The sequence below is a fragment of the Phyllostomus discolor genome, chromosome 2, assembly GCF_004126475.2.
Source record: "Phyllostomus discolor isolate MPI-MPIP mPhyDis1 chromosome 2, mPhyDis1.pri.v3, whole genome shotgun sequence".
In the NCBI taxonomy this organism is placed as follows: domain Eukaryota; kingdom Metazoa; phylum Chordata; class Mammalia; order Chiroptera; family Phyllostomidae; genus Phyllostomus; species Phyllostomus discolor.
In genome coordinates, this window is record NC_040904.2 from 118,384,114 (window position 1) to 118,401,076 (window position 16,963).

The 16,963-nt window shown below is 38.9% G+C and overlaps 1 protein-coding gene across 4 annotated transcripts in view; it reads right to left on the reverse strand.

The window, feature by feature from the left end:
* The window catches only part of MICU2 (mitochondrial calcium uptake 2), a 108,811-nt gene that overhangs the window by 53,228 nt on the left and 38,620 nt on the right, over positions 1-16,963 (reverse strand). For all 4 annotated transcript variants that reach the window (XM_036018419.1, XM_036018418.1, XM_036018417.1 and 1 more), the window contains exon 2: positions 16,442-16,586. In XM_036018419.1, coding sequence (XP_035874312.1) covers positions 16,442-16,586 — 145 coding nt within the window. The remainder of the gene's footprint in view (positions 1-16,441; positions 16,587-16,963) is intronic.

The window sequence follows — 16,963 nt, forward strand, 5'->3', positions numbered from 1 at the left end:
ATATCTACTTCATAGCTAGATTCCTTTCTGGCCTTTTAGGAATCTTTGTGCTTAAAAAGAGCCCTTCTACTTGAAACTGAGGAAGGAAGGTAAATTTTGATTCCCTGTAGTTGGTAGCCTTGATGCCAAATGACTGAGCCAATACAATTCAATAATATGTGAATGAAATAAAACATAAAGGTATGAGCTAATCAAATAACATAATACCAGAGTCACAGCTAAGAACTAATTTGTAAAACCATACTGAGGCAGATACTCCATATCTCTTGTACCTTGATGTAGCTCAGGGCCTAGCATTTAAATATTTGTTGAGTGAATACTTGATTAAAAATTAGAAAAGATTTCAGAATGTCTCCTTAGTGAGATCCCTGCCTTTACATGGCTAATAAATTTTTATCCCCATTTTACAAATAAAACAGACAGGGCCCAGGGCCCAGCAAAGGGCAAGAGGAATTAGGTCATGACACAAGCATTGCAGGGTTTTCTTTGTCACACAGATCTTTCAAAAACAGGTGTTGGATTTCTTGAGTTCCATTAAAGCGGGAACTTGTGGACTAGTTTCAACACTTAAGAAAGCTTCACAGAACTGACTGCTAAGCATGTATGATAATAGCGTTTTTTTCTTTTTGCTTTTGATTATAATTTGGTACTTCTCTATATATTTGATTCTCAAAATAGAAAAACCATGTACTTAAAATAAGCTTCTCTTGTAAAAACACATTTTCAAAATGAAATCAATACTTGGAAAATGGATAAAGAAGTTATCTATGCTGATAAAAATGTGGGGGTATTGTCTTATATAAAATTCATTTTGAGATTAAAAAATAATAAGGCAGAGCTACCAGAAGTGAACATCTATTCTCTTCGACTTCCTCTCTCTTCTAAGTTAATAAACTTTACCCTGAGTAAGAAAAGGGGTTAGTAGGATTTTCCATCAGGTAGTTGTCTCACCCAGGTGTGCTCAGTCTTATACCACTTGTTCTTGGGCTGTACCAGGAGAGAGGCCACAGCACCAAATCAGAGGCCCATGGTCACATCTGCTACATGAGGAGCAGTAACAACATAGGACATAGTAAACAGACCTAAATATTTTTGTTTACATTTTTCTATTTAGGGGTAAAACCCATTTGTAAGTAAGCTAATTTTCCCTTCAGGTTTTCCTTTTTCTTTTCCTGTACTGTTTTGTTTTTTTCTTTTTTTTTTTGTGGGGGAAAGAGGACTCTTTTCTCTCTCTCTCTCTCTCTCTCTCTCTCTCTCTCTCTCTCTCTCTCTTTTTTGGCTATTTCTAGTTACACATGCATAAAAATGTTCAGTCTTATTATTTTCATAGCTATTTCATAAATCACACACTCATACATGGAGATAACAAAAAGGGGAAAAATTTAGCAAAAACAGTACATTTATAGTTGAGGCTGTAAGGTTTCACTCTACAATATGAAAGCATGGTTTTCACACACTGAGGCTTTTCTTGGTAGGGTAAGTACAGATCTCTCAGCACCAGGGTAGAATTCTGGCTGAGATTTTTTTTAGGTTCTTTTTTAAAAAAAATATATTTTATTGATTATGCTATTACAGTTGTCCCATTTCCCCCTCTTCATTCCCCTCCACCCTGCACATCCCTTCCCACCCACATTCCCCCCCCCCCCCGCTTTAGTTCATGTTCATGGGTCATACATGTAAGTTCTTTGGCTTCTACATCTCCTATACTATTCTTAACCTCCCCCTATCTTCTATCTACCATTTATGCTACTTATTCTCTGTACCTTTTCTCCCTCTCTCTCCCTCCCACCCCCTGTTGATAAACCTCCATGTGATCTCCATTTTTGTGATTCTGTTCCTATTCTAGTTGTTTGCTTCGTTTGCTTTTGTTTTAGTTTTAGGTGTGGTTGTTAATAACTGTGAATTTGCTGTTACTTTACTGTTCGTGTTTTTGATCTTCTACTTTTTCTTAGGTAAACCCCTTTAACATTTCACATAAGGGCTTGGTGATGATAAACTCCTTTAACTTGACCTTATCTGAGAAGCACTTGATCTGCCCTTCCATTCTAAATGACAGTTTTGCTGGATAGTGTAATCTTGGATGTAGGTCCTTGCCTTTCATGACTTGGAATACTTCTTTCCAGCCCCTTCTTGCCTGTAAGGTCTCTTTTGAGAAATCAGCTGAAAGTCTGATGGGACATCCTTTGTAGGTAACTATCTCCTTTTTCTGTTGCTGCTTCTAAGATTCTCGCTTTATTTTTCATCTTGTGTAATGTAATTATGCGCCTTGGTGTGTTCCTTTTGGGCCCAACTCCTTTGGGACTCTCTGAGATTCCTGGACTTCCTGGAAGTTTATTTCCTTTGCCAGATTGGGGAAGTTCTCTTTTATTATTTGTTCAACTAAGTTTTCAGTTTCTTGCTCTTCCTCTTGTCCTTCTGGGACCCCTATAACTCAGATGTTGGAATGTTTAAAGTTGTCCCAGAGGTTCCTAAGCTTCTCATTTTTTTTTTTTTGAATTCTTGTTTTTTCATTCTGTTCTGATCTAATGTTTCTTTCTTCCTTCTGGTCCACTCCATTGATGTGAGACCCAGCTTTCATTCCATCACTATTGGCTCCCTGTGCATTTTCCTTCATTTCACTTAGCATAGCCTTCATTTTTCCCATCTAATTTGTGACCAAATTCACCAATTCTGTGAGCACCCTGATTATCACTGTTTTGAACTCTTCATCTGATAGGTTGGCTATCTTTGTCAGTTAATTGTATTTTTTCTGGAGCTCTGAATCTGTTCTTTCATTTGGGCCATTTTATTTTGTCTTGGCGTGCCTGCTATGTACAAGGGGTGGAGCCTTAGGTGTTCACCAGGGCAGGGCAACCCACATTGCTGCTTTGTGATGCTGTATGTGGGGAAAGGGTCTGGGAGGGAACAGTGGTACTTGCTCCACTCTCTGGTGGATTTCAGTCACTTTCCCTGCTACCCACAAGCAAAGTGGGCCCTTCTGGTGCTGATTCCCGGGTGTGTTGTGTTGGCTTGTGTACACTGTAGGACCCTGTGGGTCTCTCCCATGAGTTTCTCCCATTGCCACCTCAACCACCACAGGTGTTTTCAATCAGTGGTTTGAGACTTTATCTCCCTGCCCTGGCACCCCGGGTTGCAAGGTCTGTCTTGCTTCCCAGTTGTTCTTCCCGGTTTATCCAGACACAAATGTGGGAGCACTTCCTCTGCCAGCAGCTGCCTCACCTGCCCTGGTACTCCACCCCTGCTTTGCTGAGAGTCCTCTCCACCCAGCTGCCCGTCTCTGCCCCCTCCTATGGGTCTGGATGAATGTTTCTTCTTTAACTCTGTGGTTGTCAGACTTCCATCCAGTTCGATTTTCTGTCAGTTCTGGTTGTTTTTTCTTTTTAAATTGTTGTTGTTGTTCTTTTGGTTGTTTGAGGAGGAGCAGTGTGTCTACCTATGCCTCCATCATGGCTGGAAGTCCTTGGCTGAGGGCATTTTTAAAGGTCTCTATCTATTCTAAAGATTCTACCATGCGATTTTTTTTTCTTTACTGTTTACAGAGACTTTGTAAGTAAAACCAGGAACAAGCATATTTTGTTATAGGCAAACAGCCATTTCAATACTTAAAATAAGCAAAACTGCATTAATACATATTAAGTATTATTATGGGTCAAATAAATATTTGCCTTTAGCCAAATTATTTGATAATCCTAACTATAAAACCATTATTTATGGTATCTAATTCTATTTCATTTTACTGGAGACAAGTGGACTTATGACACAAAAAAATTAGACAACAGAGACATTTCCATCATGTCGTATCTTTTGCATAAAAATATAAAACTTGGCATCAATATCAGAATTAGTGTAAGACAAAGCTGATTACTCTAATACTTAGTTGAATTCAAAACTAAGCATTTTCTGCTTAGTTTTCACTATTATGAAAACCAAAGCAGAAAATGACACTGAACTAATATTACTAATAAAAGTGATAACCAGAGGAAAAAGGTACAAATATAATGGTGTTATTTTCCTTCAACAAAGCATATGGCTTGGCTTGTTTACTTGTGCTGGAATATCTGAATATTAAGAAATATCTTGTTGGTACTTGTTCTAGAGGAAGACAAATGGTGATCCCCTAAAATGCCTGAAACTGGCTTCTTGTCAACTTTGCTTGAGATACATTTCAATTGGTTCTGAAAGGGAGGAAAAAAAAAGAAATGTGTCTTTTTTTTTTTTGCAACATTAAGCACTGTGAAATAGTAAGAATGCTATAAACAATAAATTATTTAATTAGTTTGAAAACTGATATAAAGGAGTAAATACAGCAGCAAAGAACTAAATAATGGGGAGAGGGGAAGATAAGGAAAAGCATCTCTAAACAAGAAATACTTAAGTTAAGATCTGAAGAACTAAGAGTATCCCTCCCCATCCCCTGCAATTTCTCTTTCTGCAGTTTGTTATCTGCCATCCATCATGCCCTGAAATTATTAAGTGAAAAATTTCAGAGGTAAACAATTCCTACATTTCACATTGTATGTCGTTCAGAGCAGTGTGTTGAAATCTAACACTGTTCCACTCTGTCCTGTCGGGGACATGCAACATCCCTTTATCCAGTGTCTCCATGCTGTAGACTCTACCAGCTTGTTGGTCACACAGCAGCCATCTCTGTTATACCAACTGTCATGGGATTACAGGGCTTGTGTTCAAGTCCTTTGTTTTCCTTAACAAGGGCCCCAAAGCACAAGAGCAATTTAAACTTCATCATGGGTTTATGCATGTATAGGAAAAAACATTATATACAGGATTTGGTGCTATCTCGAGTTTCAGGCAACCACTGGGGATCTTGAAATGCATCCACATGTAGATAAGGGCAAGGCTCTAATATGAGCTCAGAGAAGTGGGGTTAATGGCATTCTGGGAATAGCATATACATCAATTCTGGGATGGGAAGAGAGGAGGCCCTGTCAGCCTCTTCTCTTGTGGTGAGAAGGAAGGAGAAGTTGAGCATCTGTGCAAGTTTTGGTGTCAGGAAGCTGAGTTAATTACTATCTAACGACTTGTATTTTCTGAGTTGATGATCAGGTAATTTGCTAGGGCATGTAGGTCAAAGTGGGAGGCTGGGGCTTGGAGACATTTAGTAGGCTGCATTGGAGGTTGCTAGTATAAAGAAATACAATGGATTTTTGCATAGAGAGCCTATATCCTGTGTGACCCTGATGACTCATTGTTAATTCTAGTAGTTTTATTATTTGTAGATGCATTGGGGTTTTCTACATAGGTAATCATGGCTCTGAAAAGGACGAATCTTCTGAAATCTGCAGGTCGATTTAGTTTTCTTGCTTTTTTCACTGGCTAGGATTTCCAGTACAATGTTGAAAGCAAGTGCTGAGAATGGACAGCCTTGCTAGTTCTTGATCTCAGAAGCAAAGCTTTCAATCTTCCACCACTGAGAATGAGATCAGTAAGTGGCTTCATAGTCCTATGGCCTTTTAGGGCCTAACTTCAAAAGTACCATAATGGATGCTGCATGAGTTGAGGCAGCCACAAAGGTTGAAGGGGAGGGGACAAAGACTTCACCTCTTGATGGTAAAGTCTGGAAGAGTTTATGGGATCAGAAATATTATTGCAGACATTTTTGGAAGTACAATCTGAGTCAGCACCTTAACCAATTTATCTTCTCAATGGAGCATTCTACCTTTTCACTTACGAAATTTTATCAGTTCTTCTCTACCCTTTGTGAAATCCTGATTACTCCAGTCCTCATCCACAGCTCTGAAGACAGTCTATTATCCAGACTCATACTAGATTGTGAATTCCACTAATACAGTAACATTATCTCTTTTCATTCGCCTATACCCCCAAGGCCTAACACAGTGCCTGTTACAGGAGGTGAGTCCAACAGAAATTTTAATAAATGGATTATGACTCATCATTTTGTTATACAGTAATTTGTTTGGATTGGTATTACTTATTTATTAATCTAGTCAATAAAATATTTGTGCCAGGCACTGTGCTAGGTAAGGAATAGTTTCAAAGAATAGAGACCTTGATGCTGTTATTGATTAGCAGAGGGACTAGAAGATAAGGTAGGCTTGGGGTATGTATGTGTGGGAGTGGGGGTGGGAGAGCAGAGTATCTGCCACACATACACATGGACATTTTAGGTATTATATCTGGTATTTCTTAGTGGAGATGTCCAAAGACAGGTCTGGTATTCATGGGTCTGGTATTCAGCCGAGACATCTAGTCTGGAGAAACACAGGAAACAGCTAAATCACCAACTGAATAACATCATTAAGGAAGAAGGTAAAAATGAGGAGAGGAGACAGCTTGAAGAAGATAGAACCTTACAAAATAACTTCTAAGATAGGCCTTATTTAGTCCCTATCAGGAGACTGAAGACTTTTTGAGGGTCCATATCTTACTAATTGCCTATATCCTCCAGGATATTTATTATAGTATGAAACACTTATTTAGCATTAAATATCAGACTGATCTGAGTTGCTTTATGCTACAAATCCCCATTAAAACTGGGTCTCATAACCAGGAATTAGAGCTTGTCACTCTTGCAGCAGCCTTTGCTTCATAAACAAGTGATGGAATGAATCTTGGAAGAGAATTCTTCAACTGTGAACAAGTTTTTTAGGCTAATATTTGTTAAAATTTTTGACAGATAGCTCACTTAGAGCATTGTCCCTATATGCCAAGGTTGCAGGTTCAATCCCTGGTCAGGGCATATATAAGAATCAACCAATGAATGCATAAATAAGTGGAACAACAAATTGATGTTTCTCTTTTTCCCCCCCACCTCCCTCTCTCTCTAAAATCAGCAAATAAAAATTTTTAAAACAGGTTTATTTTGTTTTTTATTGTTGTTCAAGTATAGTTGTCTCCATTTTCCCCCACACCTCCCCCCGACACCAGCTTCTACCCTCAATCCTACCCACTTTGGATTTGTCCATGGGTCCTAAAAAAGGTTTCTTTAAAAAAAAATTATGAATGAAAATCATTTGGACTTCTGGCCAAGATGGAAAGGTAGATAGATACTCTGTGCCTCCTTGCACAACTGAGATAGGGAAAACAATAATTCAGAAACAGAATAACAACCAGAACTGATAGAAAACTGAACTGTATGGAAGTCAGACAACCAGGGAGTTAAAATAGACACGTTCATCCAGACCGGTAGGATGGGTGGAGTTAGGCAGCTGGGTGGAGAGGGGTCACCACAAAAAGAGGGGTGAAACCAGGTGCGTAAGGCATCCCAGGCACACAAAACAGCAGTGGGCAGACCCTGGGGGCGCAGGTGGCAGCTGACGGACCCTGGGCGCAGGGTGGCAACTGGCAGACCCAGCAAAGTGTCGATTGTTAAGCAAGACACTGCACGCAACACAGGGTCCCAGCACCTGGACAGACAGCCTCAAAACACTGATTGAAAACACCTGTGGGGGTTGAGGCCCAGGGAAAGACTCCCAGGCTCCCAGGAGAGTTCACTGGAGAGACCCATTGGGTCCTAGAACATGCACAAGCCCACCCACTTGGGAATTAGCACCAGTAAGACCCAGTTTCTTTAGGGGAAGTGATGGAAGGGACTGAAGTCTAACAGAGAGCAGAGCAAGCACATTGTTCCCTCTTGGGCCCCTCCCTCACATACAGCCTCACAACCCAGCAACTGGGTTGCCCTGCCCTGGTGAACAACTAAGGCTTTGCCCCCCATACATAACAGACAAGACCAAAAAAAATGGCCCAAATGGAAGAACAGATCAAAGCTCCACAGAAAATACAACTAAGTGATGAAGAGATAGCCAACCTATCAGATCCACAGTTCAAAGCACTGGTGATCAGGATGCTCACAGAATTGGTTGAATTTGGTCACAAATTAGATGAAAAAATGAAGGCTATGCTAAGTGAAATGAAGGAAAATGCACAGGGAAACAATAATGATGGGAAGAAAACTGGGACTCAAATCAATGGAGTGGACCAGAAGGAAGAAATAAACATTCAACCAGAACAGAATGAAGAAACAAGAATTAAAAAAAATGAGGAGAGGCTTAGGACCCTCCAGGACATCTTTAAATGTTCCAACATCTGAATTATAGGGGTACCAGAAGGGGAAGAGGAAGAGCAACAAGTGGAAAAGTTATTTGAACAAATAATAAAGGAGAACTTCCACAATCTGCCAAAGGAAATAGACTTCCAGGAAATCCAGGAATCTCAGAGAGTCCCAAAGGAGTTGGACCCAAAAGGAACACACCAAGGCACATCATAATTACATTAGCCAAGGTAAAAATGAAGGAGAAGATCCTAGAAGCAGCAAGAGATAAGGGGACAGTAACCTACAAAGGAGTTCCCATCAGACTGTCAGCTGATTTCTCAAAGAGACCTTGCAGACAAGAAGGGGCTGGAAAGAAGTATTCCAAGTCATGAAAGGCAAGGACCTACATCCAAGATTACTCTATCCAGCAAAGCTTTCATTTAGAATGGAAGGGCAGATCAAGTGCTTCTCAGATAAGATCAAGTTAAAGGAGTTCACCATCACCAAGCCCTTATTATGTGAAATGTTAAAGAGACTTACTTAAGAAAAAGAAGAAGATCAAAAATAGGAACAGTAAAATGAGAACAAACTCACAACTATCAACAACTGAACCTCAGAATAAAACAAAAACAAAAGCAAACTAAGCAAACAACTAGAACAGGAACAGAATCAGAGAAATGGACATCACATGGAGGGGAGAGAATGGGGGAAAAGGTACAGGAAATAAGAAGCATAAATGGTAGGTATAAACTAAACAGGGGGAGGGCAAGAATAGTATGGGAAATGAAGAAGCCAAAGAACTTATATGTATGACCTGTGGACATGAGCTAAGGTGAGGCAATGATGGCGAGATGTGGGGTACAGAGTGGAGGGGAATAAAGGGGAGAAAAAGTGGGACAAATGTAATAGCATAATCAATAAAATATATTAAAAGAAAATCAGCCATAGATCAGTGGAACAGAATAGAGAGCCCAGAAATAAGCCCATGTCTCTATGGCTGATTAGTGTTCGACAAAGGGGACAAGAACATAAATGGAATCAAAATGCCTGTCCAACAAATGGTGTTGGAAGATCTAGACAGCTACATGAAAAAAAAATGAAACTTGACCACCAACTTACACCATACACAAAAATAAAGTCAAGATGGATAAAAGATTTAAATATAAGTCATGACAACATAAAAGTCCTAGAGGAGAACATAGGTTGGAAAATCTCAGATATTCCAAGCAGCAATATTTTCACTGGTGTGTCCCCTAGAGCAAGAGAGATAAAGGAAAGAATAAAGAAATGAGACTTCATCAGAAGATTAAAAAGATTCTGCATGGCTAAAGAAAACATCAGCAAAATGGAAACGGAACCGACTGTATGAGAAAATATATTTGCAAATGATACCTCAGAAAATGGTTTGATCTCCAAAATATATAAAGAACTCACATGAGTCCACTCTGGGAAGACAAACAACCCAACTAAAAATTGGGCCAAAGACCTAACAGACACTTCTCCAACAAGGACATACAGAGGGCCTAGAGACACATGAAAAGATGCTCAGCATCACTAACCATCAGAGAGAGGCAAACGAAAACCACAATGACATACCACCTTACACTAGTTAGAATGGCCATCATAAGCAAATCAACAAACAAGTGTTGGAGAGGATGTGGAGAAAAGGGAACCCTAGTGCACTGTTGGTGGGACTGCAGACTGGTGCAACCACTATGGATTAACAGTATGGAATTTCCTCAGAAAACTAAAAATGGAACTGCCTTTTGACCAGACAATTCCACTGCTGGTATTATACCCTCAGAATTCTGAAACACCAAATCAAATGAACCTATGCACACCAGTGTGCAGACCAGCACAATTTACGATAGCCAAATTTCTGAAGCAAGCTAAGTGACCAGCAGTAAATGAGTGGATCAAACAACTATGGTACATTTCCTAGGTGGTGTAGTTCAGTAGATTGAGTGTGGGCTGTGAACCAAAGGGTTTCCAGTTCGATTCCCAGTCAGGACACATGCCTGGGTTGCAGGCCTAGTCCCCATTACAGGGCGCACGGGAGGCAACCATACACTGATATTTCTCTCCTCCTCTACCCAGTTGTTTAAAAACGAATAAATAAAATCTTTAAAAAAACCCAACTATGGTACATTTACACAATAGAATACTATATAACAGAAAGAAGGAGCTCCTACCCTTTGTGACAGTATGGATGGATTTGGAGAGCATTATGAGTAGTGAAAGAATCCAGGCGATGAAGACAAATACCATATGATCTCACCTACAGGTGGAACCTAATCAACAAAAGAAGCAAGCAAGCAAAATATAACCAGAAACACTGAAATAAAGAATGAAGTGACAGTAACCAAAGGGGAGGTGGGAGGGGATAATGGAGGGAAAGTGGGTTAGTGTCATCAAGGAACATGTATAAAGGACACATGGAGAAAGCCAAATAGGGGTAGGATCAAGGGTGGAAGGTGGGGATGTCTGTGGTGGGGGCAAGTGGTGGGGGGAAAATGTAGAGAAGTGTACTTGAACAACAATTAAAAAAAAGAAAATGTGGGGAAGGCTGGGGGAGGCAAGTGGTGATGGGAAAATGTAGACAACTGTACTTGAACAATAGAAAAAAGAGAAAAGAAAAAAATACTAAAAAAAGAAGACAGGAAAAATCCAAATAAATAAATAGATACAAACACAGTAGGGAATCAAATTTAGTAAGAAATAGAAAATGTGAATAGACACGAATAAGTATGAGAATGAATCTGTAAATCAAAAACTTTCCAACAAAGTCCAGGACCAGGTGGACTTACTAGTAAATTTTACTCATTTTCCTCAAAGTCTTTCAAAAACTGAAGTGGAGGAGGAAACATGTCTCAACTCATACTAAGAGACCAGCATTACCCTGACACCAAAACTAGACAAAGACATTAAAGGAGAAGAAAACCACAAGCTAATATTCCCTACCAATTTTGGTGTAAAAATCTCAACAAATTTCTAGTAAGCAGAAGTTGACAGTCCAATAAAAGGATTATATATCATGACCAGATGGGATTCAGACCTGGAATGCAAGGGTGGGTAAGATGTGAAAATCAATCAATGCAATACAGCACATTACTAGAATGAAGGGAAAAACCCACATAGTCATCTCAATGGAGAAGGAAGCATATGACAAAATTCTATACCCTTTCATGATAAAAACAAACTCAGAATAGAAGAGGCCTTCCTTTCCATTATTAAGGGTTGTATGTAAAAGAAGAACCTAACATCATGTTCAATGGTAAAGGCTGAAAGCTTCTACTATGAGATTAAGAACAAGAAAAGGGTCACTGTATCTGCTACTTCTCTGTTCAACAAGTGACCAGAAATTCTAGCTATAGCAATCAGGTGAGAAAAAGATCTAAAATGCATCCATATATAAAAGGAACAATTATTTCTATTTGTAAAAGATATGATCTAATATGATCTTTAGAAATTTAAAAAAACTGTTAGAATTTAAAAAATTAATCGAAGTTACAGAATATGAAATCAACACACAAAAGATGTAAAAGGTTAAAAAAAAATCTAAAAGGCATCTAAATAGAAAAGTAGATGCCTTTCTTATTTCTTTCTTTAAAATCATCATCTAAGGATATGTTTATTGATTTGAGAGAGAGTGAGCAGAGGCAGAGATGCAGGGACAGAGAGAGAAACTGGTGTGAGAGAAAACTAAATTGGTTGCCACCAGGGAACCTTTGATCCCTGCCCAGGGATTGAACCCACAACCTTTTCTGGTATATGGGTTGACTCTCCAACCAAGTGAGCCACCCAGCCAGGGCATAAAAGTAAACTTATTTCCATTCATAGAAGACATAATTTTATAAGTAGAAAATCTTAAGAAATTCACAACATTATAGTTAATAAATCAATCAAAGTTACAGGACACAGCATTGACATACAAAAACGAATTTTATTTCTATGCATCAGCGATGTGTGTTCTAAAGCTGCCTGTAAGGTCTAGTTCATTTACAGTGCTGCTTAAGTCTTCTATTTATTTTTTGGTCATCTACTTAGTTTTGATATCTATTAAAGTGGAACTGAAGTCTCCCACTATTATTACAAAATTACTTATTTTCCCCTTCATTTCTATCAGTTTTTGCTTCTTGTATTTTAGGACTCTATTATGAGATGAATATAAATATATATCTTGCTAATGAACAGATCTTTTTCTCATGACAAAATGTGTCTACTTATCTCTAGTAAATTTTTTTTGTGTTTTAAAGTGCCAGTATAGCCACTTCAGTTTTCTTGTGGTTGCTGTTTGTACAATATATATTTTACCATCTTTTTATTTTCTATTTGTATCTTTGCATCTAAACTGTATCTCCTGCTGGTAGAGTGTAAGTTTGATCCTGTTTTTTTATCTAGTGTGACAATTTCTGCCTTTTGACTAGATTGATTCATTCATATTTTTTAAAAATATATTTTATTGATTATGCTATTACAGTTGTCCAATTTCCCTTTATTCCTCTCCACCCTGTACACCTTCTCCCACCCACATTCCCCGCTTTAGTTCATGTCCATGTGTCATAAGTTCTTTAGCTTCTACATTTCCCATACTATTCTTGCCCTCCCCCTGTCTATTTTCTACCTACCATCTATGTTATTTATTTTCTGTTCCTTTTCCACCTCTCTCCTCCTCCCACTCCCCTGTTGCTAACCCTCCATGTGATCTCCATTTCTGTGGTTCTGTTCCTGTTCTAGTTGATTGCTTAGTTTGTTTTTGTTTTAGGTGTGGTTGTTAATAATTGTGAATTTGTTGTCATTTTACTATACATGTTTTTCATCTTTTTCTTAGATAAGTCCCTTTAACACTTCATATAATAAGGGCTTGGTGATGATGAACTCCTTTAACTTGATCTTATCTGAGAAGCACTTGATCTGCCCTTCCATTCTAAATGAAAGCTTTGCTGGATAGAGTAATCTTGGATGTAGGTCCTTGCCTTTCATGACTTGGAATACTTCTTTCCAGCCCCTTCTTGTCTGCAAGGTCTCTTTGAGAAATCAGCTGACAGTCTGATGGGAACTCCTTTGTAGGAGTTACTGTCCCCTTATCTCTTGCTGCTTCTAGGATCTTCTCCTTCATTTTTACCTTGGCTAATGTAATTATGATGTGCCTTGGTGTGTTCCTTTTGGGTCCAACTCCTTTGGGACTCTCTGAGATTCCTGGATTTCCTGGAAGTCTATTTCCTTTGGCAGATTGTGGAAGTTCTCCTTTATTATTTGTTCAAATAACTTTTCCACTTGTTGCTCTTCCTCTTCCCCTTCTGGTACCCCTATAATTCAGATGTTGGAACATTTAAAGATGTCCTGGAGGGTCCTAAGCCTCTCCTCATTTTTTTAAATTCTTGTTTCTTCATTCTGTTCCGGTTGAATGTTTATTTCTTCCTTCTGCCTCAAATTATTGATTTGAATCTTGGTTTCCTTCCCTTCACTGTTCATTCCCTGTAAAGTTTTCTTTATTTTACTTTTAATAGCCTTCACTCTTTCCTCTATTTTCTGACCATGCTCAACCATGTCTGGGAATATCGTGATTACCAGTGTTTTGAACTCTGCATCAGACAGGTGGCTCTCTCTTCATTGCTTAGTTCTTCTGGAGTTTTGATCTTATCTTTTCTCCTTGCTTCCTTCCTTCCTTCCTTCCTTCCTTCCTTCCTTCCTTCCTTCCTTCCTTCCTCCCTCCCTTTCTCTCTCCCTCCATTCCCCCCTCCCTCCTTCCCGCCCCCCCTTTCTATTTTACTTATTTATTTTTAGAAAGGGGAAGGGAGAGAGAAAGAGAGGGAGAGTAACATTGATGTGTGGTTGCCCCTCGTGCTTCCTCTACTGGGAATATGGCTGGCAACCCAGGCAAGTGCCCCCACTGGGAATTGAATCAGTGACCCTCTGTTTAGCAGGCCTGCGCTCAATCCACTGAGCTACACCAGCCAGGGCTGATCTGTTCATTTGGGCCATATTTCTTTGTCTTGGCGCATCTGTTATGTTGTAAGAGGTGGAGTCTTAGGTATTAGGGCGAGGCAACCCACTTCACTTTGTTGTGGTGCTGTATGTGGAGGAGAGGTCAGGAGGAAACAATGCTGCTTTCTCGTCTCTTTGCTGGCTGTCAGTCCCTGCCCCTGCTACCAACAAGCAAATTGGGCCCTTCTGGTGCTCATTTCTGGATGGGTGGGTTTGTGAACATTCTAGGACCCTGTGGGTCTCTCCACTGAACTCTCCTGTGAATTTGGCAGTTTCTCCTGCTGCCACGACCCCCACAGGTTTTTATAGTAAGAGGTTTTCAAGCTTTCTTTTCCCATGCTGGAACCCTGGGTTGCATGGTCTGTCTTGCTCCCCAGGTATCCCTCCCGGTTTATCTGCATGTGAATGTGGCACTGCCTGGTCTGCCATCTGCCATCTCACCTGCCTGGTCCTCTAGCTGCTGTCTTGGCACACCTCCTCCCTGCCTGGCTGCCCATCTCTGTCTTTTCTACCAGTCTGGATCAGTGTTTCTTCTTTAACTCCTTGGTTGTCAGACTTCCATCCAGTTTGATTTTCTGGCAGTTATTGTTGTTTTTTGTTTTTAAATTTGTTGTTGTCCTTCTTTTGGTTGTGTGAGGAGGCAAGTATATCTACCTACACCTCCATCTTGGCCAGAAGTCTTCTCTTTGAGCCATTTAAGTATGCTATTCCACTACCTTCTGTCCTCCATTGTTTCTGCTGAGTCAGCCATTTTGTTAAGTGGGTCCCTAGTAAGTGGCAAGTCATGTCTTTTCTTTTGGCTGCTGTCAAGATTTCTCCTTGTTTTTGATTTCAGTAGTTTTACTAGGGTGTGTCTATTAGTAGATCTCTTTATGTTTGTCATACTTGGAAACTGGTGACCTTACTGATATATATAAATCAGTGTTTGTTAACAAATTTTCGAAGTTTTCAGCTGTTATTTCTTTTAATGTTTTTTTCCTGCTCTCTTCTCTCTCTCCTCTTCTAGTACTCCCATCAAGCATATGTTGGTATATCGTATTTAATGGTGTCCCACATTTTCTGAGACTTCATTTTTCTTCAGTCTTTTTCTTCTCTGTTCTTCAGATTGCATAATCTTTATCAATATGTCTTTACATTCACTGGCACTCTTTTCTGACATTTCTAATCTACTGTTGAGCTCCTTTAGTGAAATTTTCATTTCAGTTATTCTAGAATTTCTATTTGGTTCTTTTAAAATAATTTCTATCTTTTATTTGATATTATTTATTTGATATGGCATTATCATTATAATTTATTTTACATCAATAATGATTTAGTTCTCTGAGGATATATATAATGGTATTTAAAAATTTTTTTTTCTGCTTAGTCTGAGTTCTGGATGTACTCACAAGCAGTTTCTGTTGACTGTTTTGTCTAGTGGAGCAATACTTTGCTGTTTCTTTTCATGTCTCATTGTTTTTGGAAACTGGACATTTGAGATAATATATAGTAGCAACTTTGGGAACTAGCTTCCCCCTTACCACAGGACTTCCTATTTGCTTGATCACTTGTTTAGTGTTTGGCTATAATCAGTTCCTCTGATGTTGTTTCTCAGGGAAGCAGAGCTTTGGAAATGCCCAATCATGGGGTTGAGACTAGATTGGTGTTCTCTTGGTCTCCTTCCTTGACCACATCAAGGTGTTAAGCTCCATTAGTTGCCAGTTGGCTGTTTGTTATTGTCAAGAATGCCCTGGGGCATAAATTGCTCTTGGGGTCTGAGTACCTTGATTTAGCCCATTTCCCCTGTCTCATACATAGCTACCCATAGGGCAGTACTTATACCACACTTCAAAAAGTGTCAGGAAGCCAAGAAATTGTTATAGAACATTCGTGCAATATAAGACCCAGAGGATGGGGCTGTATCGACTCTCTGCAAAGTAAAAGAGATTAGTTTAGATAATAAAATGAAGAATTTCTGATATCATTTGAAGTAACAGAGAGTTGGAAGTTTATATAATTACAGCTTTTGGATTTTTCCTTCTTATTCTATTTATTTTGTCTTGTTTCTTTTTTTAACTGATGGCCTCATGACTCCATTATGTGAAACTCTTAATTGCTCATTTCATTTTTTTTGCCCAGTTTAAAACATTAATACCACCAAACACGAATATGCCAGATAAAATAATCATTCTATTAATAAATCATCTGGTGACATTAAAAACTTAACTATTTTTCCTTTTTCTCTTTAGAAAAACCCATATACAAAACAACTATTTCTTAGATAAATACATGTGTAAAAGTTTAACTGTACTTGTGTCACAATGATTGAAAAATCTAAATAAGAAAATGCACAGCATGAGGAATGATAATTAAAATGAAGAAAACCTGTGTACCAATTATGAAAAACAGAGTTTTTTCAGCCCCAATATTTGTTTTTTTAAATTAAAAAGAAAAACTCACGTTCTATGTGCTCAAACATTACTGAAAAGAGGAAGTCTCGTGGTGTCATGTAATATGCTCCTTCATGTTCCAGTGAAGAAAACTGCATGAAGCGTTGTTTACGAAGAGATAACTTCTCCATCATCTTTCCAGAGGAAGCATTTTCCTAACAGAAAAAACAACAGCAATGTATTATGCCCCAACTTAGCTCCTCTAGAATAATTTTGTAATTAATGAATAAATGTGTAAAATAATGTAAGAGAGTGAGAAGTGACAAGAAGAAATACAAAGTAGGACAACAGATCTTGTGGCATAATGGTAGCACATCTGACTCCAGACAAAGTAGGATAAGAAACTGAGACAGAGTAATGTTTTAGACAGGACAGTCAGGAAAGGCCTTTATAAAGAGGTGACATTAAGGAAACTAAATGAGGTACAGCTACCAAGCCATGGAGCTCTCAGGAGAAAGAGTATGCTAAGCAAGTGGTAAAGATGAGAATAAGCTTTGTGTGTTCAAGGACCATTATGGCAGAAGATCAGATC